Below are 24,036 nucleotides of genomic sequence, written 5' to 3'. Positions count from 1 at the left end.
TTCCTGGTCAGAGTTATGGACTTCTAGGAGGTCAGGGCAAGATTAGTCCCAAGGAGCCTCCAGAAAATTCTATCCTGGCAGATAGGGAGATGGAAGCCCAAGGACCATCCAGGGTCATGTCCACAAAAGTAACAGCAGCACCTTCCACCCAAGCTGTTCTGAGTAAATGAGATCATGCAAGCAAAGCACTTCCGCGACAGTGGGCACTCCAGGGGATACTGCTAGGCTTGCTGTCATTGTGATCTTGCCCACCAGAGCCGAGCTACTGGGCCTCCAGGAGAAGAAAGAGTGCCTCCCCGTTTATTGTCCGGGCCTCTGACCTACGGTGGGGCGGTGGAAAGGCTCAGAGGCAGGAGGTCTGGCACCCAGCCTCACCTGACCTCTACCTCACTGTGTGATCTGGGGAGGCCTTGCTGACCCCACTCCCCACCACCACCCAGTGCCTTGGTTTTCCTCTGAGAAATAAACTGGATTTTCAGGAAGGACTCTTCCAGTTTGTGAACCTCCAATTTCAGCAGCAAAACCACCCTGACCAGGAAGCTTCAAGAGCATATGCCTGACTGGGAGGAAGACTGGGTCGGAGAGGGACAAAGCTGCCCTGTGCCTGCGAGGCCTCTGGCCTGGCCCAGAGCTCTGTGGGTGTCCACACCCAGACCCAGAGGTTTCCAAGAATCACAGTTAAAAGGTATTACTTGAAAGTTGCCAGACGGTTAACTTTGTGTTCCTGGAAGCTGTGGTCCAGAAACGACTGGGGGTAGAGGGGTGGCGGGGACAGGAGGGGAGAGGGAGAAGAGAGAGAGGAAAGGAGTAGGCAGAGGAGGAACAAGGGAGAGAGCAGTGGGAGGGGAAAGGTGCGAAGTGGGAGCAGAGACTGAGGTGAGACAGAGAAGCTGCAGGGAGAGGGGAGAGCAGGCAGGAGCCTGGGAGCTGGCTGGACCCAGGGCTCAGATGACCATGGCTTTTGACCACCTTCAGCCTGGGACCCTGGCCAGTCCCAAAATAGAGGCAACATTATGTTTTCTTTTTTTTCCAAATCTTTTTTTTAAAAAAGACTTATTTATTTATTTATTTGGCAGAGAGAGTAGGAGCACAGAGAGCTGTGGGCAGAAAAGGCAGAGCAAGAAGCAGGCTCCCCGCTGAACAAGGAGCCCGATGGGGACTCGATCCCAGGACTCTGGGATCATGACCTGAGCCGAAAGCAGAGGCTTAACCAACTGAGCCACCCAGGCGTCCCAACATTATGTTTTCTTAAGAGGAAACTCCCTCACCGTATGGGAAGGCCAAGCCTTTGGGTGGTCAGCCTGCTGTTCCCTTGAAGACCAGAGGAGCCTCCTTCTGAGGTAATGTCAGGAGGCCCATGGTAGCCTACCATGACATCATGGGTCATGGTGTGAAGTCATTCCCTCACCTCACCTCATCACACAGGACTTTTACATCTCACACCGGAAGGCGGACAGAGACCACACTCATACCTTTGATTACAGGACGCAGCTAGAATTGTTCCAGTTTATTTTTAGTTGTTCATCTCTTGCTGTGGCTCATTTATACATTAAATGTCACTGTGGTGTATATGGGGCTCAGTGCTGACTGTGGTCTCAGGCCTCCACTGGGGGGCTCAGAGCAGACCCCCACAGATGAGGGGGACTTCTGGAACAAGCTGAAATCATAGAGAACCGCCTAGAGCAGCACAGTGCAATGGGAGAGGCTGACAGGGGTTTGGCTCGGCCACTTAGAAGAGGTGTCACCCCGAGGAGCTGGACTGTTGGCTCAGTGCTGGTTCCCTCATCTCTAGAACAAGCGTGACAACTGCAGAGGGTTGTGGGGACCAGAGAAGCACGTGGGAACCCCCACACAGGTCAGGCTGTGGGCGGTGCTGGTGAAGGTTTTGTCCCCCACGACAGTACCCCGCAGACCTTCAGCCCTGCACACTCCAGGCATAGGAACTGAAGGGCAGGATGTAGGCACAGGTGGAGTGTCCCCTGGGTGCTAGTCACTTCGCCCCGGTACCCGGGAGGTCAGCCAGCGAGGGGTCTGGGCTCTGCAACGTGGTAGGATTCTGGGCCCTGATCCTACATTGTGGCAAACTCCTTTGCCCCATCCGCCCCTACCGCACCCTTACCCACCAGCAGGGCCCTCTTGGGTGGGGTGGGGTGGGCAGGGCTGGGCTGGGCGGCATTATCACTCCCAGCACAGGGCTGGACACACAGTTAAGTGGGGCCTTCTTATCGGCTCCCCAGGCCCTGTGCTGAAATGTGCTGCTGGGCTCTGGGGTTTGGGGGCTGAAGGTAGGGCCCGGTGGTGGCAGCCCAGCTCCTTGCTCCTTTGGAATAGTCCCTGGGAGCAGGAACGGGAGAGGCAGCCCCACAGACAGACAGAATGCTGCCTGGCTTGGATGCCATGTCATCTTAGGCAATCCCTTCCTTCTCTAGTGCCCATCTGTGAAATTGGAGGTGGAGGGGCAGCTGGATAAGGTGACCCCTGAGTCCCCTGCAGCTCTAAAGAGTTAGGATCTTGTGACCAAGCCCTGTGATGTAGCCATGATGATCATCCTGTTTAAAGACCAGTCACAGGAAGCCAGGCAGAGGGAAAAGACTCACTCCCATAGGGTACTAGTTGATAGCAGAGCTGAGGGACATCCAGCCCAGTGCTCTTCCCACCCCCCACACCCTGACCTTCTAGAAGGCCCATGGAGGAAAGGTTTGGAGATGAGGAAAGGTTGACAGCTTCTGGACTCCCCATCCCAGGTCTGAACCCCTCCATCAGTTTCCAAGTGTAGAATGGGGACATCTCAGAGGGGTTCCAGACACATGGGTACCTGGCACCCTAAAGGGTGGGAGGTCACTCCTTGGCTCCTGTCCAGGGAAGGGAGGAATGGCAGGGCTTCTTGGGTGTGTGGAGAGCTGGCCCCATAATTGGGCCCAGATAATACCCCTGCTCTTATCGGGGGGCCAAGGGCTCCAAGGGGTGTGTCTGAGAATCAAGAGCAGTTTCAGCAAAAATGGGGAGGGGGCAGAGAGGGAAGGTGGGTGCAGGGCAGCAGAGGTCTCCAGCCTCGAAGGAAAGACTCTGAGGGCAGGTCTAAGGTAGGGGAAAGGTGTGTGTGGAGGCGGCGGGGGGGGGCATGCATCAGAAGAAGGGGAAACTAGGTCCACTTCCCCTTGAGGAGCAGAGAAGCCTGATCTAAGAGGCTTCCCTAAGAAATCCTAAATATCTCAGATTAGGAGGGATGAGAAAGACCCAGAATCTATGTCCCAGGGTAGGAAGGGTTATGGCCACCTTTGAGAACCTGAGAAAAGTTATGTCTTTGCCCAGTGGGGAAATTGAGGCCCAGGCTTTCCAGGGGATGACCCACACTTGGCTTAAGACTTGGAAGGCCCTGCCAGACAGTGGGTGAGTCTCCTATACAGCTGGAGGCAGGGACCCAGCAGGTCCACTCCTTATGACCAGCCACCAGGCCCTGAGCCGGGCAGAGCAGCAGAGAGACAGGCAGTGGGGTGAAGCAGGACCAGGCCTCCCCAGACCCTGGGGCCCAAACTTCTTAGCCCTCTGTGGACCTGGGGCTCCAGGCAGGCACCACTGGGTGCCCAACCAGCTCCCTGAATATCTCCCCATCCATGCCTTGGCCCAGGCACCTGGTTTCTCTTCCTCTCTGCCTCAGGCTCAGACCATCCTGAGAACTCCCATCTGGGAGCAGGGCTGTGCCTCTCCTCACTGCTGGGCAGCCTGGGCTCAGCTGTGCCCTCTGGAACCACCCAGACAGGGGACAAACACAGATTTGGACTTACATCCACACCTGGGGTTGGGGGCTCACAAGGCCTCACGCCTTCCTCCCCTTACCATGCAACAACCATGGACTGCGGGCCTCCCAGACAGACAAGTCTGCTCCAGCTTTACTTGCACAAGAGTTTTAAACATGGCCACAGGAGCCATTTACGACAAAGCCAAAGCCAAAGCCAGGCTGCCTTTTTGTATGCCAGTGTGTACACTGCATCCCTCCCAAAGCCCAAGAACCAGAGTTAAGCAGGGATGAGAGCTGAGAAAAGACTTGAACACCGAGGGGGCTTAGAATGGAGAGACCCTAAGACCAGAGCGAAGGGGATGAGAAAGTGCCAGAGCCCCTAAGGTCGAGCAAAAACATTCCGGGTGGGAGTGAGAAGGAAGGGCAGCACTGAGAGGGACTCCGCATACGGAGAACTAGAGTCATGACCTCTCCAGGTTGGGCTTACACCCCCAAAGGATGGGCTCCTGCCCACTCCCACCCCCAGGCATGAGCACGTGCACGCAGGCACACCCTTCCACAGGCCCCTGAGGTGTTCATCTGATCCTTTGGTGACATCCCTTCCTCTCACCTTCCCCCACACCCTGATTTCACCTGGATACAAGGTTGGCGGGAAGCAGTGGGGTTGGTGCCATTCCTCAACCTCCTCAAGTAACAGTTCTGAAACTTCCGGGGTGGGGGTAGGATCACATGGGGTGCTTGACAAAAATTTAGGCTGAGATGCCTGCCCGCCCCCGTCCCAGAGATTCTGAATCAGTGGTCTGGGGACCCAGGTAATCCTGAGAAAGTGGTCCTTGGAGAAATGCTGGGTGGTCCATTAGCTCTTGGGTGGAGAAAACAGCCATAACCACACCGGCTGCATTCATTGCATTCATTTTGTGCCTACTGTGTACCTGATGTTTGGCCTGAGACCCCTCATTTTATCCTTTGAGAGCCTGCCAGGAAGTTGCCATCATTTCTATTCCCAAAGCCACACACTGCCCTCCAGAAAGAAACCATAGTTTGAGGTGGTTTCCTCTCCCCCCACCCACCCCTGCACCCCTTTACAACCCCCTGGGGCTTGCAGACTCACAGGGCCTGGGACCCATGCCAGGGAAAGGACCAGAATCAGCATGTGACTCCCCAACAGGAGAGAGCAACCAGGGTGACACCCGCTGGCAAGAAAGACTGCGGAATTGTACTGTGATGGAGAACACCGCTACCCCTCCACCCCCCAGGGATGAGGCAGCAAGTGGGGGGACCCACTCCCAGCCTGAGTGCTGCCCAACCCATGGGGGAGGCTTCAGGGTTCCCAGACAGGACAGGCCAGCTTGGAGAATTCCCAGGTGACGGACGCCCCCTGCAGCCAGACAGGGGTGCAGCAGGGCAGAGGCGGGGATGTCACTGGGGCTGACATCCCTGACATCCCTGGGACCATCTGCTGGGCTTTCTGTTACACCGCAGTAGTCTTTACGGTCCCCCCATTTTAAGGATGAGAGAAGTGTTGAGTGTCTTAACCAAGGTCGCAGAACCAGCCACTATGGGACCCTGGCTCCTCCCTCCCAGGGCCTTTGTCCCGGCCCCTCGGAGCTCCCCCTCACCCCCAAGCTCCCTGATCCCCAGGACAGACAGTGCAGGAGATTCGTCATAGGAGGCAGGCAACGGATATTTAATGGGCTTTGGTGGAGCTCACAACACTCCCGCCAGGGGAGTGGGCAAGGGCAGAGCACAGACAGGCCTCCATGCAGGATCAGGAGATGAGGTTCAGGTGCAGGGGCTCCTGGCACCGCCGGGTATGAGGGGGCGAGCGGCAGACAGAGCCTCGTCTGGGGCAGTCCCGCAACAGGGACAGCACTGGGCCTGGATGGAGCTAAACACAGAGTGGAGGGATGGGGGTTCTCCCCAGGCGCCTGCCCCACAGCTCACAACCCACCAGGTGGGGAGAAAGAAACAGTCCCAGCCACCCTCCCCCTAGACAGACCAAAGGGAGTGGGCTGGCACCCCAGAATGTCACTGCAGGAGCCCTGGAGGAAGCTGGGCTTACCCACCCCCACTTCATTCCTAATGGTCGGCTTCCATGTGTTTCCTATGTTGGGCTTCGGAGTAAAAGTTGTCTTTAAGTAAAGGAATCCCCCCTCAGATTTATGAACCCCTGGACTAGTCTCAGTCCTTACTAAGAGCTGAGGAAACGGACGCCCAAAAAGGGTAAGTGACAGGCCCAAGGCCTACTAGCAAGTGAGAGGTGTGGTCTCTTCCCTTCCTGTCTCCATGGGTCCCTGTTGTATTCTGGAGGCCTGTGACTTGACTTCCAGCCCTGCTCAGGTCTCTGATCCCCCTCCCTCAAGTTCCGAGTGCTCTACCTTCAGGGCCAGCCCAATATGGGGGGGGGGGTTGCCCCCAACACCTGTAAAATCCACAGACACCCTCTCCCAACATGCACACACTCGAGCCACTCCTCACCTCCTGGAGGGCTGGAGCCTCACCACTCCCTGGGGGAACCTTCCCTGGTTTGTAGAGACTCAGAGGTTGGAGCTGGGGGCCAGGCACAGGCCCTGGGGTGGCTGGGGAATTGAGCACCGAGGTGCACATTGGGAAGTGAAGGTTCTGCATGGGAGCCCAGTCAGACCCCACCATTCTCTGTAGCCAGACAGCTTTGGCCATGTACCTGGGGAGCAATAAGCCAGATGGAAGGGGTCGTGGCCCTCCGGGCCTGGTCCCCCTCAGCCTGGGGAGCACACAGCCCAAGGCTTGGCCCTGCAGAGAGCTGGGATCAGTCTCAGCCAGGCTGTAGTGTCCCTCCACCCCATTCCTTGGGTGAAGAACCCACAAAGGCGAGGAACTGGGGGTTCCAGGGGCTCTCACCATGCCCTGGGAAAAAACCCCCAAAAGAAGAACAGGGAGTATAAGAGCCTGGGAGCTGGGCTAAGGGGCCAGGGGTGATGACCGGGCTTTATCCTGCCCCCCCCACCTCAGGCCCAGGATCCTCCCCTCGGGCCCCTGGTCTGCCAACTCACTTGGGTCCCAGCGGTGCACAAATTGTTAAATACCAGTTGCTGGCACAGCCGTGGTCAAAGGGGTTGTATCCCTGTAGGTAGCGGCACTAGAGGGAGGCAAGGGCCAGCAGAGGAACTCAGATCCTGCAGGACTGGGCAGGCAACCCCCCCATCGCCCCCCGCCCGCCCTTCCTGAACCATCAGCTCAGCTTAGGGCGGCAGCAAGACTCCAAGGGCAGAGAAGCAGAGAGAGGGATCCCCGGCCTCTTCCAGCCCACCCACCCCTGAGTAGCTTTCTCTAGGCAACCCCCGGCACTGCACCCACTTCTGCCTTCTCAGGGGTCCTCCCCGATCACCCCATACCCCTTTTGCAGTATCCTCCCTTTTTCTGTTTCTTTTGGCCCCTGCACATCCCCCTGCTACCTCCCTCCAGATATACTTTCCGATCTTCCTTTTGTTGCTAAACTGCTCTAAAGCCAGTTCCATGCCCCTCCCCCACCTCCCTACTTTCCCACCTCTCTTTTTTTTTTTTTCCCCAAACTGGTGTCTTAGCTGAATTTCACTATCTAGAAAGGCAGTTGCCTGGGGCACAATCAGATTTCCTTAACAAGATAATTTGGCCCTGGAAGTCTGGGCCAAAGACCCTGAGCATCCAGCAGCAAAGGTCAAGTCCTCCCCTGGACACTCTTTAACCAAGTTCTTCCCCTTCCCTCCCTCTACCCATCAGCCTTGCCCTCCTCCTCCTCTTCCCCAGCACAAGCTGATTCTCATGCTGACTTCAAGATCCTTCACTACAAAATGTCCGTCATGACCAAAAGTGGCCCAGGGCCACTTCTGCCCATCACCAGCTCCTCTATGTCCCATGTCCCTGTCACGATGATATTGACCTTCAACACTATTCTCCACCAAAAGGAGCCAGGACTCCATGCAGGACAGGTGAACCTATGGAAGGAAAAGTCCAGACACCTCCACAATGTCCCACTGTTGCCAAAAAGCAACACTAACCATCGCGATGCTTTGAGTTCTTGCCTACTTTACTATGTTTAAAGCATTCAAGTAAGGGAAACTGATATTCTATCTGCAATTTTAATTAAATGGTTAGAAGAGTTGGGTTACATTTACAATTAGAATTTTAAATTTAGAGAAATAAATTTTGATTTATTAGATATATATGAGGCATACAAACATGTTGACTTGTTCAATGCGTGAAGGAGGGATAGATAATTGCCTAATGAACTCATCAGAACTTGCTAACAAAGGGCAGACCTTTCCTCTCCCCCAGAAGAGCCTCTCAGATGTGAACGGAATCCAGTAGCTCGGAAATTCCTTGACTATCCTCTTTCACTGGCTCCAGACCCAGTTCTCCTGCTCCAAATCCATGCCTCGAATGCTCTCCCACTCCACAGGATGGTAACCAAATTGGGCATCTTCATCTCCTGTCCAGCTCCCTGCTGCCTCTGCTCTCTGCCCTTCTTCCCCAGGGATCAGGGTATCAGGCTTTCCTCGCTCTCTCGCTCCCTCCCTCCCTCTTTCCCAAAGCAGTATCAATTCCTTTGGGTACAGATTCCCTCATTTGCTCATAACTGTTCTGGGGCCTCAGCAATGCCCTAGGCACTGCACTGGGCACTGAGGACACACCACCACCAACAAAGCCAGCCTTAACTTTCAGGTGGCTGGTGAGTGGTCAGGGCAGCCCAGAGAGGGGATAGGAGAGCAGAGCAGGCAGCCAGTGCCAAGACTCTAGGGGGCAGGTAGAACAGCAGCAGCCCTGGAAAGCAGAAAGCCGGGACCTGAGAGGCTGGGCAAGGGCCATGGCGCGTGATTGTGGGACCACGCTGGTGTGGGACAAGATGAGTCTTAGGACTGCCACTGGCCACTTGGTGAGCATGACATTAGTGTGACAGTGAGCAGAGGCAGGGCTGCAGTGGGCTGGGGAAGGGGAAAGTGAGCAGAGCCAACTCGTTCAAGGAATACTCCTCTGCTGGAGGGGAGAGCGCAGCAGCCAGAAGGGAGGCCTGTGATGTTAAGGACTGTTTGCTTTGTTTTAAGATCAGAGAGACAGGAACATGTGTAAATGATGATGGGAAGGAATGGTAACAACAGCAATGCTCTATTGGGCATTTGCTTGTACCAGGCACAGTTGTATGTGTTGTACACAAATCAACCCATGCTGCTCCCTTTTACAGATGGGGAAACTGAAGCACCAGGTGGCCAAGTGACAGACCCAAGATCTCCCTGCCAATAGAAAGCTGTGGTTTGAATTTATGTACGCTGGCTGCAGAGCTCTTGCTATCAACCCCCAAGCAAGTGGCCGTGAGAGATGTGGTTTGGGGATGGAGGTAGGAAGGGAATGAATGCCTGAAATGGGTTCTGGAGGTAACGGGAAAGAGCCCTGAATGAATGAATCACATTCATTGCAGAGTGCAGTGACTCACAGAGTACAGACCACATGTAGATTTCTTAAGACTGGAGATCATAGCCTGGGAGAGCCCCAATCTGAGCAGTGGTGCAAGGACGGGCCGATGGGCTGACTGGGGGCTAGAAGAACCCTGGGACATGGGAAGGGAGAATGTTGCCCTGGAAAGGCTGAAATGATGGTCTGAAGTTGGGGAGAGAAGGCATGCAGACCGCAGGAGGTAATAAGTAAGGGTTAATGGGTAAGAGCAGAGGAGTCACAGGTGGGCTGGGAGCCAAAAGGGGATAGGCTTGTGTGACTGAGTACTGACTGTAGGGATGGGAGGTAGTGGGGCAAGCAGGGTTCCTCTGTCCTTTCAGCTGTCTCCCTGTTTCCAGCCCTCCCTCATCAATGTGGCCAACTACAGCCTTCCTAAAACAACCTTTAGTTAGGGTGCCTGGCTGGCTCAGTTGAAAGAGCATGTGACTCTTGATCGCAGAGTCTCAGGGTCGTGAGTTCAAACCCCACATATCATGTGGAGCCTACTCAAGGAAAAAAAAAAAAACAACACCCCAACATTTAGTCAGGTCATTGTTCTGCTAAAGGCATCCTACGTCAAGGATGTTCACTTTTTTTTTTTTTAAGATTTTATTTATTTATTTGACAGACTGAGATCACAAGTAGGCAGAGAGGCAGGCAGAGAGAGAGGGGGAAGCAGGCTGGGGGTTTGATCCCAGGATCCTGGGATCATGACCTGAGCCAGAGGCAGAGGCTTTAACCCACTGAGCCACCCAGGCACCCCAAGGATGTTCACTTTTGTCACTCCTACTCAACACTGTACTGGAAATCCAAGACAGTGCAGTAAGAAGAAAAAAAAAAACAAAGCCATCCAAGTTGGACAGGAAGAAATAAAACTGTCCTTATTCATAGATGACATGATTTTCTATGTAGAATCAACAAAAAAAGCTATTTGGACAAGTGAATCCAGCAAAATCCGAGATTCAAGACCGATAAACAAAATCTACTGTATTTTCTTAAAATAATAAATAGAAATGAAATTTTAGAACACATTTATAATAGCACATGAATACTTAGAAAAGATCTAACACAATGTACGCAAGATCTATATACCGAAAACTACTAAACACTGACGATAGAAATCAAAGAAGTAAATAACGGAAAGGGGTTCCTGGGTTCAAAAACTCAATATTGTTAAGGTATCAATTTTCCTAATTGACTTACAGGTTCAATGTAACCCAAATAAAAATCCCAGCGATCTTTTTTTTTTTTTCTTTTTGGAAATTAAGCTGATTCTAAAAGTTATATGGCAAATAAAAGGAACTAGGATAACCGAAAGATTTGTTCTGAAAAAGAACAAATCTGGAGAACTCACACTGTGTGATTTCAAGACGTAATGCAAACCTAATTATCAAGACAGTGTGGTATTGACAAAAGAATAGGGAGTCCAGAAATACACCCACAACTATTCAGTCAACTGATTTTTGACAAATGTTCAAAGGTAACTCAATGGAAGAAGGATATTCTTTTCAACAAATGATGCAGGAACAACCCTTATGCAAAAGTAATAAAGCTTGAACCCAACACTTGCCTCATATACAAAATTTAACCCAAAATGAATCATAGGCCTAAATATAAAATTCAAAAACTATAAAACTTCCAGAAGAAAGTATGGGAAAACCTTTGTGACACTGGGTTAGGCAAGGCTTTCTTTCTTTCTTTTTATTTATTTATTTATTTATTTATTTATTTGACAGAGAGATCACAAGTAGACGGAGAGGCAGGCAGAGAGAGAAAGAGAGAGAAGCAGGCTCTCCGCCAAGCAGAGAGCCCGATGCGGGACTCGATCCCAGGACCCCGAGATCATGACCTGAGCCGAAGGCAGCGGTTTAACCCGCTGAGCCACCCAGGCGCCCTTTCTTTCTTTTTTTAAAAAGATTTTATTTGACATAAATATTTGACATATTTATTTGACAGAGCGAGAGAGACAACCGGAGAGGGAACACAAGCAGGGGGAGTGGGAGAGGGAGAAGCAGGTTTCCCTGCCAAGCAAGGAGCCCATGACCCTGGGATCATGACCTGAGCAGAAGGCAGACACTTAACAACTGAGCCACCCAGGCCCTCCTAGTCAAAGCTTTCTTAATTACAACACCAAAAGCACCGTCTATAAAAGAAAAAAACCTACAGTGCACTTCATCCAAATGTAAAACTTCTGATCTTTGGAAGACACCGTTTAAAAATTGAGATGACAAGCCACAGACTGGGAGAAAATATTTGCAAAACACTTATCTGAATCCCGAGTATATCAAGAATTTGTAGAACTCAATAATTTCAAAAAACCCAATTTATTTTTTATGAGCAAAACACTGGAACAGATATTTAATCAAAGATATGCAAGGGATATCCTTCAGTAGGGGAACAGATAAACAAAAGGTAGTCTATCCATAGGACGCAATAGGACACAGCGATAAAAAGAAAAAAACTACTGGTATGGGCAGCAGCAGGGATGGATCGCTAATGTCGAGTGGAAGAAGCCCACTCAAGCGGCTATGATTCCACGTATACCAATCTCTGATAAAGGAAAAACTACAGGGATAGAAAGATCAGTGGATGCCAGGGGCTGCGGGCAGGGAGAGAAACTGACTACAAAAGACCATGAGGGAGTTTTTTGGGGGGTGATGGAGCCGTTACAAATCTTGATCATGGTGGTGGTTACAGGACCAGACTGTATGCTTTTCAAAATTCATAGAAATGCACTGAAACGGATGAATTTTACTGTATTTAAGAAAAGGGGAAAAAATCCTTCCTTGGCTCCCAGGCTTCCCCTGAACCAAGACTCTATTCTCCACCTGACTTTCTGAGCCTTTTAATTCTGGCCAATCCCAAGCAGTAGACTTCTTTCACACGGCACCTTCTGCTCCAGCGGGCACTGCGTCCTCACCATCCTACCCACATCCTATCCACATCCCACAGGCTTGCAGGCTTCCTTGCCTTCCTGCGGGCAGCACCCCTCACCTGCACTGCTCTCACCCGCCTCCACCCGCACCCCCGCCCGGGTTTTCTGCACATCCAAAACCACCGCACGCTGCGTCCTACTCCGCGCGGTGGTCCTCACTGAACTTGAGTCCCTCTGTGAGTCTGTTACTCAACGTAGGGCAGGCCCTTCCTCGTGGCGTTCACCGCTGTCTGGAGGGTGTTACTCTGATTTCAGGGTCCTTTTCCACAGAAGCGCAGGATGTAGCTTTATTCACCTCCTCACCCGTTGCTCAAAATGAAGCCCACGAGGCCTAGCACACAGTAGGCCCCGGATGCAGTGCACCCAGGAGGGAAGGTGACCCCCGAGCAGCGGAGGATGGAGGTGCATCTAGGTCTAGAAGGGCAACTGAGGCACCTTCGAGGGAGGTCAGCCGGTCAGGGACAGGGCGGTGGACAAGGAGCGTTAGGGGCAGAGGTCCCGAGGCACAAGTTGACCACCCACAACCCTGCGCCCCGCTCGGCCTCGCGTACCTTGCCCTCGTGGGAGCGCTCGGCCGCGCTCACCGACTTGGCCTGGATCAACAGCAGCAGGAAGAGCGGCACCAGGAAGCCGACGGCGGGTACAGCCACCAAGATGCTGAGCACTCGCTAAGGAGCAGCGCCGGGGACCCTCCTCCCTGGCCCCGCCCCCGCCCCAACTCCGCCCCAACAGCCCCGCCCGCTCCCAACGCTCGCCCCGGACACCTCAACCCAGTCTGCTGTCTAGGCCCCGTGACACCGTTAGCACTTCCCACCATGACCCTGCTGTAGATTCTCGACTCTCCGCAGTCCCTCCTAGCCCCGCCCATCTCCCTGGCCCTGCCCACCCCCGCCTATCTCAGTGGGTTCTCCCAGCGCCAGTAGCTCTGCCCCCGTGACCCCGCCCCCGGCCAACCCCTGCACCCCCCACTGTTCTCTTCGTGGGTACCCGGGGAGGATACGCGATGGCTTTGTCCATGGAGAAGGGCAGGTGGGTCGTGCGCACCAGGAAGATCAGGCAGGTCACGAGCATGGCACCCGAGTAGAGAAATAAGGACAGGACCAGCAGCATGAAGAAGCGGAAGTTGCGGTGACCAATGCAGTTATTGACCCATTTGCAGTGGTGGTCAAAGTCCTGGGTAAGAGGGAGGGGAGCAGGCCTCGAGGACTGGACCTCTGGACCAGTCTCCATCGCCCCCAAATCTGAGGCTTTACCCATCCCCCAACTCCCGTTCCCAAAGGCCACCTGCCCGTGGCCCCTCAAACCAAACTGGGTCTCATCCCTAGGGAGAACCCCAGCCACAAAGTCCCTAGCGCTAGCATTTTTGTCAGCGCTCTGTTAGGTCTCTGTGGCTCACAAGATCACGCATCAAAAGGCCTTTAAGACAAGGCCTGCCTGGTCTGGGAACACATCCTGGTGTAACTGTGGGCTGGACATAGAATATCTCTGGGCTTCTGTTTCCTACATCCACTGAGGATAGTAATACCCTTGCTCAGCCCACTTCCCAGGGTTGTGAGGACCAGACAAAACAGCACCTTTATAAACCTTTGCAGCTGTGCACGTGACACAGACAAGCACTCAGAGCCCAGGAGACCCAGACAAGAAGAGGACAGGCAAAGCTTTCCTGGCCGGGCCTCCAGCTAGCCTGACGGCCTTGGGCAGCTAGAGTCAGCAAGCCTGGGGTAAGACAGTAGTGTCTTTTTCCCCCTGGCCTGACCAGGCCCAGCACAGGTGTAGATGCGTCTGCGGGTGTCTGCACCTGCGCAGGCAAAGGCCAGCCTCCCTGGGCAGGTGCATGTGCAGAGGAAGTGACCTGCATGAGTGACCCAAAGTGGTTGGGCGTTACTGCCCCTCTTGGCCTTTAGCAGTGCCAGAAGTGGTTTCAGGCTTTCCACTGGCCCCCGTGGGAGGGGGCGGGGCGGGTAGGGGTGGGCGAGTCAGGAGAGGCACTCACTTCTACACAGATGTTGCACCAAGGACAGTGGTAGGTCCGGGGCGGGCGGTGGAAGCAGCACTTTTGGCACCACTGCAGGCGGAAGGCCCTGTGGTTCACCCACACCACCTGCACCATCATGGGACCCTGTTCGTTGGAGCCTGGCACGGAAAGAGGATTGGGCAGCAGCAGAAGGCCCTTCCGTCAGTCTGCTGCTCTGGGGGGTAGGGAGGCCAGCCCCAGGTCATTACTGGGCTCCAGGAAATGTGGGGAAGAGGTGGGTGAGGGTATCCCTCGTCTCCATTGAGCAGGCCGCCCAAGCACAGAGAGCCGGGCATTCAAAGGCAAGGCAGGTTTCCAGCCAGAAGTGTTCTGTGAGGACTCAGCCCTTTGAAACTGTGATTGATGCTTTAATGGAGGGAGAACTGAGTCATGTCAAAGAGCTGGCTTCTTTTCCTGGCCTGCCTGGGCCCTCCTACACAAGGTGGCTGGAAAACCTCCAGAAATTTGTTTTTCCATGTCTCCGTGGCTGTAACAATGAAGTGCCAGAGGCACTTGAGGGGCAAATGAGGAGGTACGGTGAAAAGGTCCTGAGGCCTGAAGAGGGGAGATGGGAGGGGCCCTTCCGGAGGGGCTGCCTCCTTCTCCCAGGGGCCAACGTCTCACCTTGATGCAAGATGCCAGGGTCTGAGAAATTGAGCGAAACCAGACTGAAGATGGTGAGGACACAGAGGAGGCCTGTGACGAGGGGAAAGGCCCACTCCCCGTTCTGGGCCAGCCACCTGCAACTGAAACCAGAGCAGGGCTTGGCTCTGATCCGCAGTGGCCCGAAGCTCCCCCCAAGACCCACCGATCCTGTCCACTTGGTCAGAACCCACACACCTTGAACCCCACTCTAAATCTCCTGGCTCGGGATGCCTGGGTGGCTCAGTTGGTTAAGCAGCTGCCTTCAGCTCAGGTCATGATCCCAGCATCCTGGGATCGAGTCCCGTGTTGGGCTCCTTGCTTGGCGGGGAGCCTACTTCTCCCTCTGCCTCTGCCTGCCACTCTGTCTACCTGTGCTCACTCTCGCTCCTCTCTCTCTGACAAATAAATAAATAAAATCTTAAAAATAAATAAATAAATAAATAAATCTCCTGGCTCATGACAGATCCTTAGTGACTCCACAAAATGTCACCCAGTGTTGCGAGCAACCTGCAGCTCCCAGAGGCACCAAGCACTGTACTGCCTGTGTGTTTGCATATTCGGTTCCCTGGGCCCGGACTATCCTGCCTCCTCTCGCCCCTCTTGGGCACTTCCGCTGCCTCTGCACTGTCATTATCCGTGTTACTTTCTGTCTCTGTAGGAAACCTGCAGCTTGTGTGGGAGGGAGACTCACGGGAATGCGAAGAAGAGGCCACTGAAAACCACCAGCAGCACGACATTGAAGGCTGCAAACAGGCTGGGGAGGATCCATGGAAGAGGAGCCTGAGGCGGGGGATGGGGCTCCTTCATGAGAGGCATTGCGTCCTTCAAGAGTGGCATGGCTGGACCTCCCGCGCCGGCAGGGGAGATCAGAGCCACTAGGCTCCCTCGCCCCTGCTGGCTCCAGGAGCCCCATGGCCACAGCAGCCTCGGAAGCCACAGCCCAGGGTGGAAGGAAAGAAGTCCCAGTGTGACATCACAGAGGTTGAGAAGGATGGAGGGCAGCGGCCTCGCAGCAGAACTGTCTGTGGCCTGTGACGGGCACCGCTCACAGCAAACCCACCTCCCACCCCTGCCCCATGCTTGTGCCAGGGACTGAGAGCTCCTGCCCCTGTGAGGTTGGCTTTGAGATGACATGAGAATAGAGAGACGTGTGGGGAGAAGGTGGGTGATCCTGATCATCCTCTCAGGCTCGAGGCTAATCGGAGCAGACGGTGCCCATCGTACATCCTATCTCCATTTTCTTCCTTTCTGTTATTACAAAATTCCACTTTTGAGGGGGAGGGGCAGCTAAATAATTTCCCAGCTTCCCTCATTTCCAGAGTTGGCTTCATGACACAATTCTGGTCAAAGAGATCTAAGTGAATGTCTGCTGAGGATTTCTAGAAAAGCTTTGCTCAGTCCCTTTCTTCTGGTCTTGAGGCTGGATGTGCTGGCTGAAGTTATCATCTTGGACCCATTAGGCAGCATGACGACATGCTACACAGAACGGCGTTGACATTGTTGAGTCACTGCCCAGACCTGAGCTAGGCTCCCTCTGATCTGCTTATTATGTGAGAAGATAACTGAGTTTTCTGTTACGTGCAGCCGACATTTGTCATTTGTTTTAGCTGTGGAGCATCTGAACCCCTCTGTGCACAGAGGGCACCCTGCACTGCGCCTCTTCATGAAGGGCAAAGACCGTTCCCCATCCCAACCGAAGCTAAAACTGCCAGAAACTCACATTCAAAGCCTCTCCTGCAGCGAGGGCATAGCTCTGTGACCCAGCGCCACCAATTAGCCTCAGAACTGCCACCAATCAAGTGGGAGTCTTCTGCACATATTTTCAGAGTTCCTGTGTGTTGAATGGCCATTTAAAATGTCACTTTAATTCCAACAGTGATTGTATTCTTCTTCAAAAAGTAATTCCGGGGCACCTGGGTGGCTCAGTGGGTTAAGCCTCTGCCTTTGGCTCAGGTCATGATCCCAGGGTCCTGGGATCAAACCCCAAATCGGGCTCTCTGCTCAGCAGGGAGCCTGCTCCCCCCACCCACCGCCTGCCTCTCTGCCTACTTGTGATCTCTAATAAACAAAATCTTAAAAAAAAAATAATACGACACCTGTACTCTCACATAGCAACAATTCTCCTTGATGTTGCTATTCTCTGATGCTGGGGCCAACTTCAGAAAAATAAATTTGACCTTGTGTCTTTTTGACTGCAAGGTGACACCAAAGGCTTCCTCTGCCCCCTCATGACCTGTGACATGGCACAGTCAAGACTGGAAGGTTGTTAATGTAGAGATACGATAACATGCTCCAAATTTTCTTCTGTGCTCAACAGTATGGTGAGAGCTGCCCTATATATTGGGCCCACGTTGTGGGGTAAGCTCATAAGTTTAAAAAAGGATTTAATCTCATGTTTATATAGATAAAAGTTTACCAATATGAATATGTTTCTCAGTAATTTGGATACTCTTGCAGAGTGGGTAAAAGTACATTCAAATTCTAGTACAAAGCCCAGCCCAGACTGTCAACCAATTGGCTTCTGAGAACATTTTATTCCTTGGTTTTATTTTTATTTTATATTAATTTTTTAAAGATTTTACTTATTTATTTGAAAGAGAGAGAGCACAAGTCAGGGAGAGGGAGAAACAGGAAGCTAGACTCTGGAACCATGACCTGAGCTGAAGGCAGACGTTTAACTGACTGAGCCACTCGGGTGCCCTTGTTCTTCGGTCACCTATGTCACTTGTATGTCAGCTGGCAGCTAATTTGGCACACACTTTATGTAACAGATTGGTCAGTGTTTTCACTTTTCACTAATTCATTTTGTCTCCTCGGGTTAATTACCAGTGAGTCTTCACAGAATAATTATGGGGACCCATCACTTATGTACCTTACCCCAACAGAGATTCCACTCTCCTCCATTCTGATAACATTCGCTGCTGTAACAAGTTAAAGTGCCTTGTCATCAACATACAGTTTCTCTGCTCCTTTCCTTTTTGTCTGGAAGTCCCTGCTGGAAGCTGCCGACCAGAGATCTGGTCTTCTGGAAGAAACGTCAAAGGAGGAGAGAAAGGGCTCCGGGGAATAGGCGCATGACTACAATCTGCCTTACAATAAGCTCAGGCGACCCCCAGCGTGGACAGCTCACTGTCAGAGTCAATCCCCGGATTCCTTCTCCCCAAAACTGACTTCTCCCCCAGTGCTGTTCCATCCAGTAATTAGGATTGTCATCCACCCTATTGCTCAGCTCAAACCCATGGAGTCTCCTGACTCCTGTCTTCACCTCTTATCCCACATCCCATCCACCAGCTCTGCCATCAAAAGAGAATCTCACAAGTCCAGGCCACCCCGCTGTCTTGGCTGGATATTGCGGTAGCATCCTAACTGACCCGGGCCTCTTCTGTCCTTGACCTTTCATAGACTCTGTTCCAAAGAGTAGCCCCTGATCCTTTTAGAACTTAGATCACGGCCTCTGGTCAGGACCCCCCAGCTCCTGTCTTCCTTACTCAAAGTCCAAAGTCCTTACTGTGGCCTTCAAAGCCCTCCCTGACCCAGCTCCTCTAACTTTCTGGTCTCATTTCCTAACACTCTGCCCCTTGCTCAGGCACACTGGCCTCCGTGCTCTTCTCCAAACACACCTGGCACACTCCAGTCCTGGGTCCTTCGCACTTGCTCTCCTGTTTCCCTGGAATTTTCTGCTACATATAGTCGCTGAGTTTGCTTCCTCAGCTCGCAGAGTCCTTTGTTCATGTGGTGTCTCTGTGTCCTCCAGATGCCTGCACCTCCCCTGGTTTCCTCAGAATACACACCTCATGGGTGGATTTCAGGTCGATAAATGTTAATACTTAAAACATCTTTTGGGGGCGCCTGGGTGGCTCAGTGGGTTGGGCCGCTGCCTTCGGCTCGGGTCATGATCTCAGAGTCCTGGGATCGAGCCCCGCATCGGGCTCTCTGCTCAGCGGGGAGCCTGCTTCCTCCTCTCTCTCTGCCTGCCTCTCTGCCTGCTTGTGATCTCTCTGTCAAATAAATAAATAAAATCTTAAAAAAAAAAAATCTTTTGCATAATTTGCAAGATGCTTTCCAGAAGGTTTATAAATGTTTACACTGCTGTTATGAGCATGACCATATTATAATACAAACACTATAATTAAATATTAACATAAAGTAATTTCTTATAATGTCATTATAAATGACAAATGACACCTTGATCTTTTCATTTATATCTCCTTAAATCACTTATGACATTAAGAAAGGAAGATTTTCCAAGATGTCAGAGGAGTAGGAGACCTTACTTTTGTCCCAGGAGTTCAGAGATAGCTATCAAATCATTCTGAACACCTGTGAACTCACCCGGAGATCTAAGAAAAGAATGCTATATTTCTACAAATAGAAAAGTGACCACTTTCTGCAAGGTAGGAGAATGACAGGATGGAAAAACTCACTGCAAAAAAAGAGAAGAGGCAGTACAATTAATAAGATTGAAAACCCCCTGGCCAGACTTACCAAAAGAAAAGAGAAAGGACCCAAATAAGTAAAATCATGAATGATACAAGAGACATCACAACCAAAACCAACGAAATACAGTTACAAGAACATATTATGAGCAACTATATGCCAACAGTATATAGGCAATCTGGAAGAAATGGATGCATTCCTAGGAATGTATAAGCTACCAAAACTGAAATAGGAAGACATAGAAAACCTGAACAGACCTGTAACCAGCAGGAAATTGAAGCAGTCATCAAAAACCTCCCAACAGGGGGCTCATGGGTGGCTCAGTGGGTTAAAGCCTCTGCCTTTGGCTCAGGTCATGGTCTCAGGGTCCTGGGATCGAGCCCCGCATCGGGCTCTCTGCTCAGCAGGGAGCCTGCTTCCTCCTCTCTCTCTGCCTGCTTCTCTGCCTACTTGTAATCTCCATCTGTCAAATAAATAAAATATTTTAAAAAAACCCAAACACCTCCCAACGAACAAGAGCCCAGAGCCAGAGAGCTTCCCAGGGGAATTCTACCAAACATTTAAAAGAAGAATTGATACCTTCTCTTCTGAAGCTGTTTCAAAAATAGAAATGGAAGGAAAACTTCCAACCCTTCTATGAGGCCAGCATTATCTTTACCCCAAAGCCAGACAAAGACCCCACCAAAAAGGAGAATTACAGACCAGTATCCTTGATGAACACAGATGCGAAAATTCTCACAAGATACTAGTCAATAAGACCCAACAGTACATTAAAAGTATTATTCACCACGACCAAGTGGGATTTATTCCTGGGCTGCAAGGTTGATGCAACATGTGGAAATCAATGTGATACAATACATTAATAAAAGAACAAGAACCATATGGTACTCTCAGTTGATGCTGAAAAAGCACTTGACAAGTACAGCATCTTTTCTTGATTAAAATTCTTCACAGTGTAGGGATAGAGGGAACATACCTCAATATCATAAAAACTATATACAAAAAGCCCACAGCCCATTCTCAATGAGGAAAAACTAAGAGCTTTTCCCCTAAGGTCAGGAACAAAACAGGGATGTTTACCAACACCACTGTTGTTCAACATAGTACTAGAAGTCCTAGCCTCAGTGATCAACAAAAGAAATAAAAGGCATCCGAATCAGTAAAGAAGAAGACAAACTCTCACTCTTTGCAGATGACAATACTTCATGTGGAAAACCCAAAAGACTCCACTCCAAAACTGCTAGAACTCATACAGGAATTCAGCAAAGTGGCAGGATATAAAATCACTGCACAGAGGGGCGCCTGGGTGGCTCAGTGGGTTAAGGTTTCTGCCTTTGGCTCAGGTCATGGTCTCAGGGTCCTGGGATCAAGCCCCGCATTGGGCTCTCTGTTCAGCGGGGAGCCTGCTTCCCCTTTTCTTTCTGCCTGCCTCTCTGCCTGCTTGTAATTCGTCTGTCAAATAAATAAATAAATCTAAAAAAAAAAAATCACTGCACAGAAATCAGTTGCATTTCTATACACCAACGAAGAGATAGAAGAGAGAGAAATTTAAGGAGTCAGTCCCATTTAAGGAGTCAGTCCCATTTACAATTGCACCCAAAACTATAAGGTACTTAGGAATAAACCTAACCAAACAAGCAAAGGGCCTATAGTCAGAACACTATAGAGCACTTCTGAAAGAAAGTGAGGAAGACACAAAGAAATGGAAAAACATTCCATGCTCGTGGACTGGAAGAACAAATACTGTTAAAATGTCCATGCTACCCAGAGCAATCCATACATTCAATGCAATCTCTATCAAAATACCACCAACTTTTGCGATAACTGGGTGCCTCCATCAGTTAAGCGTCTGCCTTCAGCTCAGGTCATGATCCCAGGGTCCTGGGATCAAGCCCTGCATTGGGCTCCCTGCTCAGTGGGGAGCCTGCTTCTCTCTCTCCCTCTGTAGCTCCCCTGCTTGTACTCTCTCTCTCAAATAAATAAATAAAATCTTTAAAAAAAAATCACCAACTTTTTTCACAGAGCTAGAACAAATAGTCCTAAGATTTGTATGGAAATAGAAAAGATCCAAATAGCCAAAGGAGTGTTAAAAAAGAAAAAAAAAGTTGGTGACATCACAATTCCGGATTTCAAGCTCTATTAAAATGCTATAATTATCAAGACAGTGTGGTCCTGGCACAAAACAGACCCAAAGATCAATGGAACGGAATAGAGAACTTAGAAATGGACCCTCAACTCTATGGTCAACTAATTTTCAAAGAAGCAGGAAAGAATATCCAATGAAAAAAAGACAGTCTCTTCAACAAATGGTGTTGGGGAAATTGGACAGCCACATGCAGAAGAATGAAACTGGACCAATTCCTTACACCACACACAAAAATAGACTCAAAATGGATGAAAGACTTAAATGTGAAACATGAATCCATCAAAATTCTAGAGGAGAACACCAGGCAGCAACCTCTGTGACCTTGGCCACAGCAATTTCTTGCTAAACACGTCTCCAAAGGTAAGGGAAACATAGGCAAAAATGAACTATTGGAAGTTCACCAAGATCAAAACCTTTTGCACAGCAAAGGAAATAGTCGACAAAACCAAAAGACAACAAACAGAATGGGAGAAGATATGTGCAAATGTCTTATCAGATAAAAGGCTAGTATCCAAAATCTATAAAGAACTTTTAAAATTCAACACCTCCAAAATGAATAATCCAATCAAGAAATGGGCAGAAGACATGAACAGACATTTCTGCAAAGAAGACATCCAAATGGATGAAAAAGTGCTCCATATCACTCGGCATCAGGGTAATACAAATCAAAACCACAATGAGATACCACCTCACACCAGTCAGAATGGATAAAATTAACAAGTCAGGAAATGACAGATGCTGGCGACAATGTGGAGAAAGGGGAACCCTCCTACACTGTTGGTGGGAATGCAAGCTGGTGCAGCCACTCTGGAAAACAGTATGGAGGTTCCTCAAATAGTTGAAAATAGAGCTACCCTACGACCCAGCAATTGCACTACTGGGTATTTACAACAAAGATAAAATGTAGTAATTTTTTTTTTAAAGATTTTATCTATTCATTTGACAGAGAGAGATCACAAGTAGGCAGAGAGGCAGGCAGAGAGAGAGGAAGGGAAGCAGGCTCCCTGCTGAGCAGAGAGCCCGACGTGGGACTCGATCCCAGGACCCTGAGATCATGACCGGAGCCGAAGGCAGCGGCTTAACCCACTGAGCCACCCAGGTGCCCCAAAATGTAGTAATTTGAAGTGGCTCCTGGACCCCACTGTTTATCACAGCAATGTCCACAAGAGCCAAACTATGGAAAGAGCCCAGATGTCCATTGACTAATGAATGGATAAAGAAGATGCGGTGTATATATACAATGGAATATTACTTAGCCACCAAAAAAAAAAAAAAAAAAAAAGAAATCTTGCCATTTGCAACAACATGGATGGAAATGGAGGGTATTATGCTAAACAAAGTAAGTCAATCCGAGAAAGATAATTATCATATGATCTCACTGATATGTGGAATTTATGAAATAAAGCAGAGGACCAGAGGGGAAGTTAGGAAAAAATAAAGCAAGACAAAATCAGAGAGGGAGACAAACCATAACATAGACAATTTTTTGTTGTCTAAACAACAATCTAATATAAAGATTATATTCATTAGACAGACAGAGATCACAAGTAGGCAGAGAGGCAGGCAGAGAGAGAGGGGGAAGCAGGATCCCTGCTGAGCGGAGAGCCCAATGCGGGACTTGATCCCAGGGCCCTGAGATCATGACCTGAGCCGAAGGCAGAGGCTTAACTCACTAAGCCACCCAGACGACCCCCGAAAGAGACTCTTAATCATAGGAAACAAACTGAGGGTTGCTGGAGGGGAGATAGGGAGGGCGTTGGGGTGACTGTGTGATGGACATCAAGGAGGGCATGTGATGTCATGAGCACTGGATGAATAAAGACTGATGAATCTCTGACCTCTATCTCTGAAACTAATAATACACTATATGTATTATTATATATAATTAAGTGAATTTAAATAAAAAATTAAGTATTCTTATACACCTGGAAGTCATTTTCTTGTAGCTGTTTCGTGAATTTCCCTTTTACATTTTGGTTCACTCACATCTCAATGTGGAAGTACTAGGGTATTTTTCTCTTTTTTCTAGCATGATAACATACATTTTACCATTTTAACCACTTTTTAGTATCCAGTTCTGCAGCATTAAGTAAATTCACCCTGTTGTGCAACCGTCACCACCATCCTTTCTAGGCTTTTTTTCATCATCCCAAAGAGAAACTCTACCCACTGACCAGTAACTCCCCGCTCCCCCAACTCCCAGCACCTGGTAACTACTGTCCGTATAAATTCAACTGTTCTAGGGACCTCATATAAGCAGATTCACCCAGTATCTGTCCTTTTACTTCTGGCTTCTTCCCCTCAGCATGTTGTAGCAGGTGTCGGACTCCCCTTCTTTTTGGGGGCTGTGTAATATTTCATTGTGTGTAGTTGCCTCATTTGATTTATCTATTCATCTGCTGATGGACATTTAGGTTGTTTCCACCTTTGAGTTGTTGTGAATAATGCTTCTATGAACATGGGGGTGCAAATCTCTATTCAAGCCCCCATTTTCTATTCTTTAAGGTACATATCCAGAAGTGGAGTTGCTGGATCATAGGTAATCTTATATTTTATTTGGCGAGGAACTGCTATACTATATTCTACAGCAGCTGTAGTGTTTTAATTCTCACCAAGGTACACAAGGTTCTAATTTCTTCACATCCTTGCTTAGACTTTTTTTCTGCTTTTTTTCT

The 24,036-nt window shown here is 50.2% G+C and overlaps 1 protein-coding gene across 1 annotated transcript; it reads right to left on the bottom strand.

Moving 5' to 3' along the window:
* Nucleotides 1–6,223: 6,223 nt before the first annotated feature.
* Nucleotides 6,224–15,943, bottom strand: ZDHHC19 (zinc finger DHHC-type palmitoyltransferase 19). Its single transcript, XM_047734243.1, is given in 8 exon segments — nt 6,224–6,323; nt 6,326–6,422; nt 6,772–6,857; nt 12,671–12,776; nt 13,120–13,292; nt 14,113–14,252; nt 14,758–14,879; nt 15,470–15,943. Coding segments are annotated over 8 exon segments (1,254 nt in total). The 5' UTR covers nt 15,913–15,943; the 3' UTR covers nt 6,224–6,236.
* Between the last annotated feature and the right edge of the window lie 8,093 nt (nt 15,944–24,036).

This window comes from Lutra lutra, chromosome 1, assembly GCF_902655055.1.
Source record: "Lutra lutra chromosome 1, mLutLut1.2, whole genome shotgun sequence".
Taxonomy (NCBI): Eukaryota; Metazoa; Chordata; class Mammalia; order Carnivora; family Mustelidae; genus Lutra; species Lutra lutra.
Note: the sequence above shows the minus strand (reverse complement) of the source record. Positions and strands in the feature narration are given on the sequence as shown.